The 13,493-nt window shown below is 41.3% G+C and overlaps 1 protein-coding gene across 1 annotated transcript; it reads left to right on the top strand.

Moving 5' to 3' along the window:
• The first annotated feature begins 2,396 nt into the window (after window positions 1-2,396).
• Window positions 2,397-12,738, top strand: LNP1 (leukemia NUP98 fusion partner 1). The gene is made up of 3 exons (XM_010021442.1): window positions 2,397-2,626; window positions 10,076-10,321; window positions 12,403-12,738. The coding sequence occupies exons 1-3, from the start codon at window positions 2,477-2,479 to the stop codon at window positions 12,598-12,600; spliced, it is 594 nt and encodes a 197-aa protein (XP_010019744.1). The 5' UTR covers window positions 2,397-2,476; the 3' UTR covers window positions 12,601-12,738.
• The last annotated feature ends 755 nt before the right edge of the window (window positions 12,739-13,493 follow it).

Below are 13,493 nucleotides of genomic sequence, written 5' to 3'. Positions count from 1 at the left end.
GGGGCAAAATTATCCTCATTATAAAAGTCTCTCTTTTTAATTTCTCAATTGAATCTGTCATAAGAATAACTCAACGTGCAATACTGAAATTTTATATATGTTGTATATACATATATATGTGTGTACATGTATACATTTAACATCCTTACCTGTAGGCGGTTGAAGGTTGTGTTTCTGTCTCCACTTCCCTGGAGCACTCGGCTGAGGATGAAGAGGAGTCGTCTGATGCTTTTTTATACTCGGATCACTACTCAGCTCACGCCTAGAAATTTCACTGTAGGTGGGAGGGAAGTGGAAGGAATATATGCAAAGACATACATTGCACTGAAGAAAAAAAGGACTAACAAAAACAGTAGTAAGATTGCAAAGCAAACCTCAAGACCCCAGCTAAAATTTGCACTGCGGGACTATGAGTCAACATATCTTGGTGCCTGGTAAACAGCTTGAGCTGCGTCTCCCTTAATTAGTGGGTTATTACTATTTACGTAAGCATATTTTGTTAAGCTGTGGTATAGCCTCTCTCCCTGTCACCTGTCTCAGCACAGCAGAAGCATTTCCTGCTACACACAACAAGGCTGCATTTCTGTCTCACATGTCAGAAAAGAAGAAACTTGAACCATACAATAGAAAATACATATCAATGGGCTGATAGCTTCCTAACTAGGACAGCCTAAATTCCATCCACGTGATGCTTCCTAAGAGCTAGTGTAGGCCTTCAGATGTACCTTGCCTGTACAGATTGGTAGCCTCAAGGATATAAGACAAATTTAGGCTGTCAGAATATGGCCAGGAGTGCTCTTTTCTGCCTCAAGAATCAGCCTACGCAACCTTTTTATTGCTTCAGGTGTCTTTTTCACTGTGCTGTTTTGCTGGTTTACTGTGCTGTTTTGCATGTCCTTGCTCCTGTCCTTCTGTGCCTCTGCTGCAAAAGCAGCTGCTGTAAGTTTGGTTGTGCCTCCAAGCTCTGATACACAACATCTGAAGATATGCCATCTGAACACCCATGTACTCCACGTCCAGGTGCTAATGACAGTCTCATCTGCTCTGGACAAGGTAAAAACTTGGGCGCATCCATTACTAATTGGTCCCTTCACACCTGTTACTCAGAATGAAGAGTCCTGCATTAGAGTGTTGTATTTAAACCTCACACCTATACCCACATGAATGAAACTGGAGTTTTGTTGCTACATATGTATTGCTAAATAGACTGGGGACAAGGAGCAAGGTTTAGCGCTGAATTCTCTGTAATGCTAAATTGCCAGCAAGCTTTTTGGCATATTTCTGGCCAAGGCCAACTACCATCTCCACAACAATGCCTAAGCATTGGGAGAACACCTAGCTACCTAGCACACACCAAGGACTGCTTCCAATAAGAACTTAGATTTGGGTCTCTTCCTCCTGTGCAGTCTTCCAACACTACCCCAACAGGCTCTACAGCCTCAAAGCTCTCCTCCTTGTCCTTCTGCCATGTGCCAAGGCATGTAACACTTCTTCCAGTTTCATACTGTACAATCAACAGTCTTATGGGCCACTACAGAGTTTTTGAAATAAGAAAAGGACACAAAAGTTACAACAAGATATTACAACCACAGTTCAAGGCATATAGCCTCAAGGAGACCCACAGCACAACTGCTATGCAGGGTCGATGTGACCAGCCTAGCCACTTGGTATCAGGGCCAGAAAACAATCCCCAGCCCTGTTCTGTTTTGTGATATAGACAGGGTCTATATGGCTTACACCCAGGGCTGGTGAGGAGAAATCAGATACATTTCTACTGTGGGCCTCCAAGTGCAGCAGGGTCTTCCACAGCTCTGATATGCCAGTGAAAAGCAGCTGATACAAGTTCATGCTAGCTATCATAACCCAAAAATGAACAAGCAGTTTCTCCAGGGGGGCTTTCTTCTACCTAGACAGACCATATTTCCTGAATACTAAAGGAAGAGCAGAGAAAACAGAAGTCAAAACAGAGGACAGCATGGGAAGAGTGGGCCATTTGTCCTTCCTCCCACAGAGCTAGTTAGCTGTGTCCATTTCTGGACACCATCAATATATCAATTCTGCTTCTCAAATTCACAAGCCTACTTTGGGTTCATATACACACCTCCCAGGCATGTAACTGCGGGCAATTCTCCATTGGTATTGACAGCTGGTGCACTCAACAGCAACACACAGGGAGCAACCAACACATTTCCCTTCCCACCAGCCCCCTGCGGCAGTGTTATATTGAACATCACTGTAATGGAAATGTCAAAAGAAACCCTGTTGAAAAGAGATGAGAAAGGATTGACTTAATATTTAGACAGTGCCAAGGACTGCAGTGGGTCGGGCTTTGGGGGATGGAGTGCAGAAAGACTGGTTGAAACTGCATCTCCTTTTCTTCTTGTTGACAGAACAGTGTGAGGCTATTGGGTTGGTGGCAGCATTTGACCTTGCTTTTCCCAGTTGGAAGACACCCCCAAGTTTGCAACATCTGTACATGGAATATGAAGAGGATGATGATATTTCCTTTGCAAAATGGATGAGCAGCTTCTGGGGACACAGCTTGATTGATGAGAATGAGAAAGAGGGTAGAGGCCACAAGAAACATCAGACTCGACTTTTTAGTGAAAGGAGAGCCTCCCTTCCGGTAAGAGCAGTGTGCAGTTCTCTCTGTGTGTGTGTGGCTTATGCATAAATATAAGTGCCATCCCCAGGGGCATGGCTCTAGAGGTGCATGAAGATGACTATAATGCACCTTGCCAAGTAAGTTCAGTTCCTGCTGGCAGCAGTTAATTGCGTTTTGAATTTTGCTGCCTGCCAGGGTCAGGCCTCCAGTGCCTTTGGAATACAAAAAACCCGGCAAACTCCAAGATAAGAGATGATAGAACCAGAAATGTAAGAAGGGTGTAATAACTGCCTAACTAGGTATCACAGTGTTGTTCTGTGCATGGCCAGGTCAAAGCATTTTGGCAACTGGCATACATAAACGTTGTCTTTAATGAGTCTGTTCTCATGTATAAAACCATATAACCCCATATGTATTCATAAAATTTGGACCTAAATCTCAACTACGCTGCTTCTGGGAAGTTGTATGCTTTACTCCCTGGGATTTAGCTGTTTGCAGGTGTAACTTAAACCAGAGAATGCGATCCCTCCTGGTTTTAAACATCTGACTCAGAAAATAAGGATACAACACATAAGAAAGCTTATTATACTGTGAAGTACAATTTTAAGATAGGAGTACATTCTTTATTCTTAAACAAACAAAATAGCTGGGAAAGGGGCAGAGTTCACATGCACAAGCAGGTTTTTAAGGCAACTCACAACTATCTAGCCTATTATCAAAATGAAGTTAAACTGAAAACAGCTGTTCACAGGCTGGTCTTTATTGAAGACTGTTGCTTTTATTTCAGCTCTAAAAAAACATTTTGGTTGTCCAAACCTGTCTCTTTTTTTTTCCAACTACATCCGTTGGCTTACCAAAGATATCACATTTCATTTCAAACAATTTTTCACTTATATCCTTAAATCGTTACGGCTGCAACAAAGCAAATGCTATTATACTGCGGAAAAACAGCTAAACTTTTCCAAACTTCTTTTTCTCTCATGCTGTATTTTCATCTTGCAAGCTCTCCACTGGATTTGCCATGTTCTAAGCTGTGGGATTTTTCCTTTTCAAAAAATCTGGCTAAGAAAACCAAACAGACCTAAGCCACCTCCCCACTCTTTGAATTCATGGACAGTCTGGATAGTTAACCTTCATTCATTAGTTTTGAACTGATCAACCACATTTGTTATTTACAGTTATACTACACCTTGGTCAAAGACTGCAAGATAGACTCTGAGCTAGATCTTTGCTGATAGGTTCCATCAGAATACCTGAAAGCAGAAGGTTTCTAATTAATTTTATTGTATTTCAAATTTGTCTTTCAGAGATCGACAAATATGTGATTTCTTTAGGCCCCAATACAGACTGAAGTGTAAGAATGTACTTTAAATCACTTTCCATTTGGCAAGCTGCTGAACACATCTTTATGTATGTTTGTGCGTGTATTTGCATGTGTACACGTATTATTTCATTTGAAGCACATTCTTTTATTCAGTTTGTTCGAAAGCTATTTCAATACTTAGCTATTCAAATATTTTGCTATAGTTGCATCCATGAATCCATACCTAGAACTTGGATTAAGTTAGCTGACAGAAAAAACGATGAATTTTGACATTACTGTTCAACGAGCTAAAGTTATCCTGTACACCTAATTATGTCTTGCCTTTACATTAATGTTCCACACAAATTTGTCTTGCTCCAGTAGTATTATAAATTTCAACTGCTTAATTTCTCAGTGCCAGAAACTGACTGGAGGAATGAGAAAGGAAACGTACTTTAGGGATTTAATGATTTAGGGATAAAATTTGAGATTAATTTTTTAAATTGGAAAACTCTGACTAGATGGTAGTAAAGAGCACTAAAACATGTTGTTGTCCTAAACCAAATCTAGAAGTTAGACAATTGGGCACTAGTAATTCCTTAGAAATATCTTCAGAAAGAGCATCTCCTTGTTGAGAGCAACAACTTGCTATTGCACCTGGATGTTTATTTTTTTACACAGTTATTAGAAATAATAACTACTGTAAGATTCAAAACACTTAGTGTTAGTTAAATATTGTCTGTATTTTATTAGAACAGTGTTATTAATCATGAGGAATAACAACTGAGATTAGAATGCATCTCTTCTGTAAGTTAGTGTCTCTGCAGCAGATCACAGTATGCCCTTTCTTCTGTCTCAACATTGTAAATGATAACTGCTGTCTGGATGAAGATCAAGTCTGCAGGTTCTGACTGACACACCTGTTGGCAGAAGTTCCTTGTGCAGATACAATGGTACTGCCAAAGCAGCACTGCCAGCAGCACGCTTTGTCTCCTATCCAGGGCTGGTATACGATGCATCAGCAGTAGTGCAGTCCTGCCTACATGAACTGCATCTGCATCAGGAGTGTTTGGTATTACATAGCAAAATGCTAGCAGTATAGCATAAAAGGTGGTTTTGCATAACACTGGATATCACTTTCAGCTCCAAACTGGTATGGTGGTCTTTGTAGCTTTTCCTGTGCTATAGAAAGATATTCAAGCAACTGCTTTCATCTCAAACACAATGTTAAGCTCCTGTGGGATCTTACCATGGTAGATGTCCCCATAATATGGATAAAGCTTTGCAGAATAACTCCCAAATTAACAATGCTTTTAATTATTTTTGCCCAATATCTTAGTATACCTCACAAACATTACTGAGATGAGCGTTGGAAAATGCTTTTGCATTCCTATTTTGCAGAAGGGAACACAAAATTATATTAATCCTTCACTGGGTCACTGGTAAGGCAGGCTGAAACTTTCAACTCCACTCCCCTGGAAAGGGTCAGAGTTGTATATGTTGCTGTGGGCCAATGCTGAATGAGAAAACTGCCTGGGAAGAACTAAGTCTTCTCTTTCTATCTCTAATTAGCTTGTTCCCCTGCAAAATTTAGACACTGTACATGCAGCATTAACTGTGATACCCTTTTTGAAGCCTCCAACTATGACTTTCCTTAACACATTTTAGTTATCCTCCATCATTTTCATTCAGGACAGTTTCTTATCTCCCAGACAATTTATTGTGTGGAAAAGATAGGAAGCAAAGGAGCACTGATAAGAGCATTACAGCCCTATAATTGTATCCACCTTCAAGTGCTGCCTACAGGAGAAAATCTAATAAGAAAAAGCTGAGTGGGAGCAGAACAGCTGACTGCTGTTGAAGTTTGATTTAAACGTTTGTTTTAAACTGAAGTCAGACAGAACATCTACCACAATATTATAACTACAGATCAGCTGGAGCCTAGGCCAGAACATTTTTAAGGAATATATGCTTGGCTATAAGCTTCTTGGAAGGAAAGCAAGCTGTGGGACAGCATCTGAATGTCAGATGTTCCAAAATATCCCTTAAGTACTGGGGTTACTGGGTAAACTTCAGCGAACAATGAACACTGGTGCTGACACACTGAAGATTAATTTTCTTTACTGACAGCTGTGCAAGTCCTCAAATCAAGCCCAAAAGATGGAAGCAATTATCTTGCTTCCAACAGAAACTGAGAAAGAGAATAGGAAATTATATTGACATCAATTTCATGAAGTATTTTGTTTATATACTTTTTGTATGGTTTAGATGGGCAATTAGCAAATGATTATCTGTTGCGTAAATAGATATACTGAGCATGACTGGCCTTTACGCAAAGGCTCAAGCAGAAAAGGGAAGTGAGAAACAACTTGTGAGAACATGGTTGGTGTTTCTGGCTTTCCCAGTTGACATTGTTTAGCCCCATCCAGCAACTAGTCAGTAGACAGCCTCAGTGGGGTGGAGGAGAGAACTGGAAGGGTAAAAGTGAGAAAACTTATGGGCTGAGATAAAGACAGTTTAATAGGTAAAGCAAAAGCTGCATGCACATGCAAAGCAAAACAAGGAATCCATTCACCATCTCCCATGGCAGGTAGGGGTTCAGCCATGGGAAGGAACAGCAGGAGGGTTCAGGTCCAGGAAAGAAGGGCTCCATTGTGCATAATGGTGACTTGGGAAGACAAACACCATCACTTTTAAAGTCCCCCCCATCCTTCTTCTCCCAGCTTTACAGGCTCAGCATGACACCATATGGTCTGGAATACCCCTTTGGTCAGTTGGGATCAGCTGTCCTGGCTGTGTCCGCATGCAAAGCAAAACAAGGAATCCATTCACCATCTCCCATGGCAGGTAGGGGTTCAGCCATGGGAAGGAACAGCAGGAGGGTTCAGGTCCAGGAAAGAAGGGCTCCATTGTGCATAATGGTGACTTGGGAAGACAAACACCATCACTTTTAAAGTCCCCCCCATCCTTCTTCTCCCAGCTTTACAGGCTCAGCATGACACCATATGGTCTGGAATACCCCTTTGGTCAGTTGGGATCAGCTGTCCTGGCTGTGTCCGCTCCCAACTCCTTGTGCACCCCCAGCCACTTGCTGGTGGGGTGAGGCAGAAAAGGCCTTGGCTCTGTACAAGCACCGCACAGCAGTAACTAAAACATCCATTTCCAGCACAGATCCAAAACATAGCCCCATACTAGTTAGTATGAAGAAAATTAACTCTATCACAGCCAAAACTAGCACACCACCACTGGCAAAAATTACCGGTCGGTCTTCCCTTCCATGCCTTTTCCCTTGTTTCACCTTCTTCTGACTTCTCCAGTTTAAGAACTAATCAAGGTCTGATCCTAGGAGCCAGAGAACAAGGGTGGGCAGGTGGGGTGTGTGTTGCTAAAGAGGCACCAGATGTAGGCATGGAGCAGCTGCTGGGGCAAGCACAGGAGCAGATACTGGGGTTCGGAGACCTTTGGCAAGGGATGACAGCAGCAGTGGGTGGACACCAGAGTGTGCAGATACAGAGATGATCTCTGTTGCCAGCACCTTCTGAGATGGCAAACATAGATTAAAGCAGTCTTCAGCTGCTCCTATTTACAATGTTACCAGGTGATCAATCTTGCACCAAACACGTGTATTAAATGTATGTATTAAATCTAAGAAGCAGGAAGAAAGCCAGACGGATTTTATGTAAAGTCAGTGCCAGATCTGCTTCATCACTGGTTTTCATTTTATGACTCTTTCAGTTCTCCACACAGTCAATCTTCAATAAGACTACTGGACTGTGCGAGTTATAAGCCTTTCAATGCTCATGCTTGAGCAGTTGTGTTAAGGCTCTAGTCCTCTGTAGGGCTGCATCTGTAAGAATGCATCATGCTGACATGCACGAGCATGCTGTCCTCCTAGCTATGGTGGTGTGTATCAGGCAAAGGCACTGTGGGAGGAGGCACAGTCACAGTAATATGACTGCATAGATCTGTATGTGTAGCTTTACTCTTAGTCCACTGAGGCAGATACACATATCAGAGGAAGACCTGTCCCTTTTCTGGACCATTGCTGCCATGTCAGTATGTGAACTCCAGTCTTTTTGTTAAGGACTTATCTGTAAGTCTATCTGTGAAGGGAAGATAAAAAGCAATGTCTTAGTAAAATAAAACATTCACAAATACTTCAAACCAGAATTGATAGAATACCATCCCCCATTTCAGTTGTCCTCCTGGGTTTGGGTTGTTTTTTTTTTTTTCCTCAAACCCTCTAGGAACAAATAGCAGTGATTTTTAGGGGGAAACAATTTTTATTTCCAGGAAACAATATTTGTTGATGGCACTAAAATGACACAGAAGACATTTAGCGTGTTGAACTTGACATGGTATGTGTCCTGCTGCCCCTCAGGCACAATGTGATTGCTTTGGTGGTTTTTAAAATAACAATACAATATGACCTTACAGAAATTACAGCTGTATTGATTGGTTTGAAACCAAAGTAAAAATAGTACAGCAGAAATCATTACCACTGCTCTTGGAGGCAGTCCATAATACTAGTTACTGAAGTGAGCTTATATAGGGAAAAGAAATTGAGCCTGTGCCGTATGATCTGAAAACCCTTTGGTATTAGGTGCTTCTGTCAGGTATAAGATTTGTTATTTTTAGCACCTCTCATTAAAACTGTGTAATGTGATGTACTCACAAGCATATGGATGCACAGCCTCACTATTCAGAGAAAGGCTGCATAGGTCCCTCTTGTGCTGATAAACTTAAAATAGCAGCTGGGCCAGAGTAAATGGAAATGTATACAGGACATGTTTCAGGTCCTTTGCAGTCCGAGGTTTGTAGATGCATGTGGCCACTATATTAAGCAGGTTTAGTTTTACACTATTGTTTCTTAAAAGTTAAACAAAACAACCCACCCACACCCCCCCAAACAAACAAGCTCCCCTTAAAACCCTGTGAGTGTAGGGTTTTCTCCTGGGTTTTCTTAGAAAGCATTTCAGGATCTGTGGGACAGACCTTTAGTGGTTATAAACAATCGCAGGTCCCTTGAAGCCAGCAGAGATTCTCACAGTTACTCAGTAGCTGGCAGCTTAGCACCAGGTTTATACAAATCATATATGCATTCAAACATGTATGCAGCAGCTGGGTACCTGGAATGCCCTAACTTGACACCTGTGGGGGCCTCATTTTTGATACCTCCCACCTCTCTCCCACAATTTTCACTACCTGCATCTCATCAGTGTTCAACTACTTACCCAAAAAAACATCAACAGCTGGCAGGGTTTGGGGCATGCCTGGCTCTATGTGGTGGCCTTCTCACCCACCTCTTCTACAGGTCTGTCTATTTCTAAAACCACCAATACATGACTCCACAGCGCACAGCAGTTCTGTATCAGTTTATTCTCCTTTACAGACATTCAATTAAACATAGCTGATGCAGATCAATAGTTTTTATTTTCATGTCAGGCCTAGGAAAACTGAACCACATGGAATCTAAACAACTATCTACTCCCTCACTGCTTTAGCCCTACAAGTGTAATTATAGGAGGTCTGTTTTCTACCATTTCTTTGGTAGGGATGCATTCCTCAGTGCCCTGAAAGTGCTCCCTCATCAGTTCAGGACAAACGTGCCCAAGAAACCAGCAGAAAATTCAGACCTGGACAATGAAGTGTCTTGTCTGCCTATAGTCCATGCTGAAAATTTGACACTGGGATAAAAGGTCACTGTCACACTCAAATGAACTCAAGCATTTAATAAGACCTGGAGCACCTCTGGGTCGGACACTGAATCTGGCTAATTTGGCCACAAAGATTGGGTCTTTGCTTTTTGAGAGTCCTGCCTAGAATCTGCTGCCAGATGTAAGACCTGAGTTTCTGAGGTTATGAAGGGTCCCAGTTCCTTTCAGTGTCAGTGGGCACTAAGAGAACCCAGCACAGTTTACATTTGAAATGTTCATTTGGGTGCCAAAACTTAGATACTTGAAAACAGGAATAAAAGCAAATTCTGCCACTGCCTCTGGAAAACAAGCTCTTGCCAGTGCAATTCTATTTAAAAGGAAAGATACAGAAGTCTGGGCAAGGTCCTTCATTCTGCACTGTTGCTTGAAGAGCACTTGGCGGCAAAAGGAATCTGCCCTGTGTGTTCTGTTTTAATATTCAATAATCAACAGAGACCTCTTGTTTTTCAGGCCAGGCTTTCCTCTCTCCACACAACACGACTTCATGCTTCTACCAAAGGCTCATCTTCAGGGCATCTCAAGGGATCCAAGGAATTTCAAGAGGACCAGGATGTCAAATGCCACTGCCACAGGAAGGCAAGCAGAACACCTTCAGGAGACAGCTCATGCCCAGAGACAAGATCAAACTCCATCCAGGAATTTGCAGAGTCCTTTGAAAAACAATTGCATCTCAAAAGCAAACGCTCAGTTTCTTTGGTAGGTAGCAACCAACTTAAGATCACTTCAGAAGAAAATAACCCAACCAAGTAACAAGTAGACCAGCTTTATTCCTGGTGTAATTGCTGTGGCTTTCTTGGAGGAAGAGGAGAAATAAACTTGAGTTAGAATTTCTCAAATTATATTGTCCTTACAGTAAAGCAAAAAAGTTTAAAGTGGTAGTATCATTTGCATAAGAATTCTTGATGTAATGTTACAATTTAGACTTATGAAAAAATGTGTATCTTCAAAACGAGACACCGCATTGGCTGTGGCAATGTTTTCGGAGGTTTCTACAGCTGTGCCACTAAAAAGTGACAATATAAAACCAGGTTTTCTTCACTTTTGCCAAAGACCCCGCTCTCTTTCTCGCTGCTACCTACTTGGTTTACCCAAATACAGTGTTATCTGTCAGACTACCAGATACCGTCATGTTTGAGAGGCTTCTCTTTTACCCCTTGGGACTCCATCCATCTGCTTTCGCTAGTGTTACCATACAGCTGCAGCAGCAACCATTGCTTTAAGTAGCTGAACATATTTTCACTCTATGAGCATGCAGCCATCAGGGGATTCTCTTCCCATTTCATTCTTCTCTCCCCATTTCATCCTTCTCTTCTCCCCGTCATTCTGTCCTGAGGCACGAGCATTTTCTGCATGGTTTGTGTTGATGAAGTAGCCAATAACAGCCTTTTGTCTATGACACTTTAACACATATTTAGTATTATGGTATATGATATCTGGTGTATCATACAATGGAAGGAAGAGTAATAAACCCTAATGAACTTTAATGTATCAGAGGAACACTATTAAATTCAGTCACCCTATTGAAAAAGCTGTACTTGAATAACACTTGGCATTAGCACCAAATAAAACAGAAGGAAATATCTTTTTTTTTTTTTCCCCAGTTTGTTGACACTGACAGTTCATGGAAGAATAATTTTCAGCTCTTTTCACAGATCTTCTGTTCAGCAACAAGAGAGAATGAAAATTTCTTTTCAATAAGCAGCATCATTACATGATCAATCCCACAATTACAGTCCTTGCATGACCAGTCCTCCAAGAATATGCAGAATTATGGTGATGACAACTCTGTTATGCCATTTTTAAGATTTTAAGTTCATTCTCTAATCTTCTTTTTCCCCTTTGGGAACTACCCAGAATTTATTTCATTTGCCTCATGTGCCAAGCCTCACCACTGGCTTATCATTTATCATTTATTAAAAGTGCCTATGGATAGAAAGTCTGTGAGTGTGTAATAATTGTACGATAGATGTAGTGAGCATAATGCACCAAATACATCTTCAGTTCCAGTTAAACAGACATATTTTGGTACCCTTCTGTAATCTGCAGTGAAGTGTGCTAGGCTGTATTTTAATCTACCTTTCAGGTACTCCAAATTGTCATCATCCTCTCAGTCACCATTGACATCTGGGAGATGTGAAGGACTTAAGAATCTTGAAGAACTGAGCAATAGGTGTTAAGAGATCTGAAAGGAAATTTGAGAGTGTTCTTCAGCTTGCATCTCCAAATCGAGCATTTTTTTGCTTTCAGGGATCTGTAGGTGCAATTCATCCATATGACCACACAGGTAAAGGAAAAGTTGGGGAAAAGTAATCCCACTTTATCCCCTTCACTGCATATTGTTTTCTTCTTACAAACCTGGCTTGGAGGACACTTCATGACCTTCAGCACTTGTCTTCAATGAGATCTTTGCAGCTAGCACTGAACAGCCTCCAGTCACATAAAGATGGATCATGTTAAAGGACAGAAACAATGATTCTGGGCTGAAATCTCAGAGCTCTTCCCTTTCTCCTTCCTGTCTGCCCTCCCCTCAAGTCCTCTGGGCAGGTGACTCTCCTACCAAACAGAGCATAACCAAAAACATGTTGCTCTTGCTGAGTTTTAGGGTGACTGACTTGCTTGGGCCTTGAATTTGAGCCCATCATATTAAGGGTGATCTTGCTGAGGTAGGTGATTAGAATATTTTATTACACATTGTTAGTGGAAAAAAATAATGATTTTTTTTTTTGTTCATGTGGAATTCGCTTTTAATTCCCTGCTATTTTTAACCTGTCTTTTAGCAACCTGAAGGTGTGAAGGAGAGAAGAGAAAGATTGCATTTGGGAAAAAGCAAGTCTCATAAGAGAATGGGAGAAAAATCAGAGCCAAGGAGAGAGCAGGAAGAAGATGAAGGTTCAGAAGCTGTACCTGCAAAACACAACAAACAATTTCTTTCACAAGCAAGCACTGAGAAAGGATACTTATGCACGGGGAGCTAGAACGTGTTAAGATAATGAATTTTAACACTCCCCCTCAAGAGCAGAGGGAGCATTCTTGTTTTGCTTTGATTAGAAGAGGCCTGTTAGGTAGAATAAACCCTAACCTGTAAAATAAAAGTAAAATTCAACTGCATCATTGACACCATGTTACTACCTTCCTGCCTTTACTTTTGCCACTAGAAATGTGACCCTTGTCATAGAGTGAGTGTAGCAAGATCCGAGTTAGCAATTAACCACTGTAAGAGGGTTTCAGGCAAATTTAATATTGTGGCAGAGCAGTGATGGATGCTTAATACATACACATTCTCCTCATTTAAGAGGAGAATGTGTATGTATTACAAACCATGAGAAGTGATGTAAAGCCTTGTTTCTGTTTTAATTGAAAACAGTCTTATTGCTAGGTTTGAAAAGGAAAAATTACACATAAATAGCCACCTGCTTCCTGGTCCTGACATTTACTTAGATCTGTCTTGGAAACAGGTATCTTTCTGCTTTGACAATCTCCTAGCTCCAATTTTATGGAAGTAATAAAAGAGAAGCCTACATGTTCTCTTCTACACCTCACTTCTCTGCTTGACCTATCACTGTGCAATATGACTCATTTCTCTTGCATCCCCTAAGCCCTCTCTCATATCCTCAGTCCCGTTTTCCCAGTCACACAGCTAGTTCTTTCTCCCAACTTTTAACCTCATCATCTTGCTTTTGTGGCCTTCCCCGTCTCCATTTACTACCTTAAAGTCCTGCATTGTTTCTACCAACCTCTTGCTACATGTCTAGTTTTGCTTCATCAAAATTTGATCCTTGCTGAAAGTTCTCCTGTAAAAACAGAGATGTTCTGCTTGTCATACTTCTGTATGATGTCTTCAACAGGTTTCCACACATTCAAGGTAAGG

This window comes from Nestor notabilis, unplaced genomic scaffold (genome assembly GCF_000696875.1).
Source record: "Nestor notabilis isolate BGI_N333 unplaced genomic scaffold, ASM69687v1 scaffold15159, whole genome shotgun sequence".
NCBI lineage: Eukaryota > Metazoa > Chordata > Aves > Psittaciformes > Psittacidae > Nestor > Nestor notabilis.
Note: the sequence above shows the minus strand (reverse complement) of the source record. Positions and strands in the feature narration are given on the sequence as shown.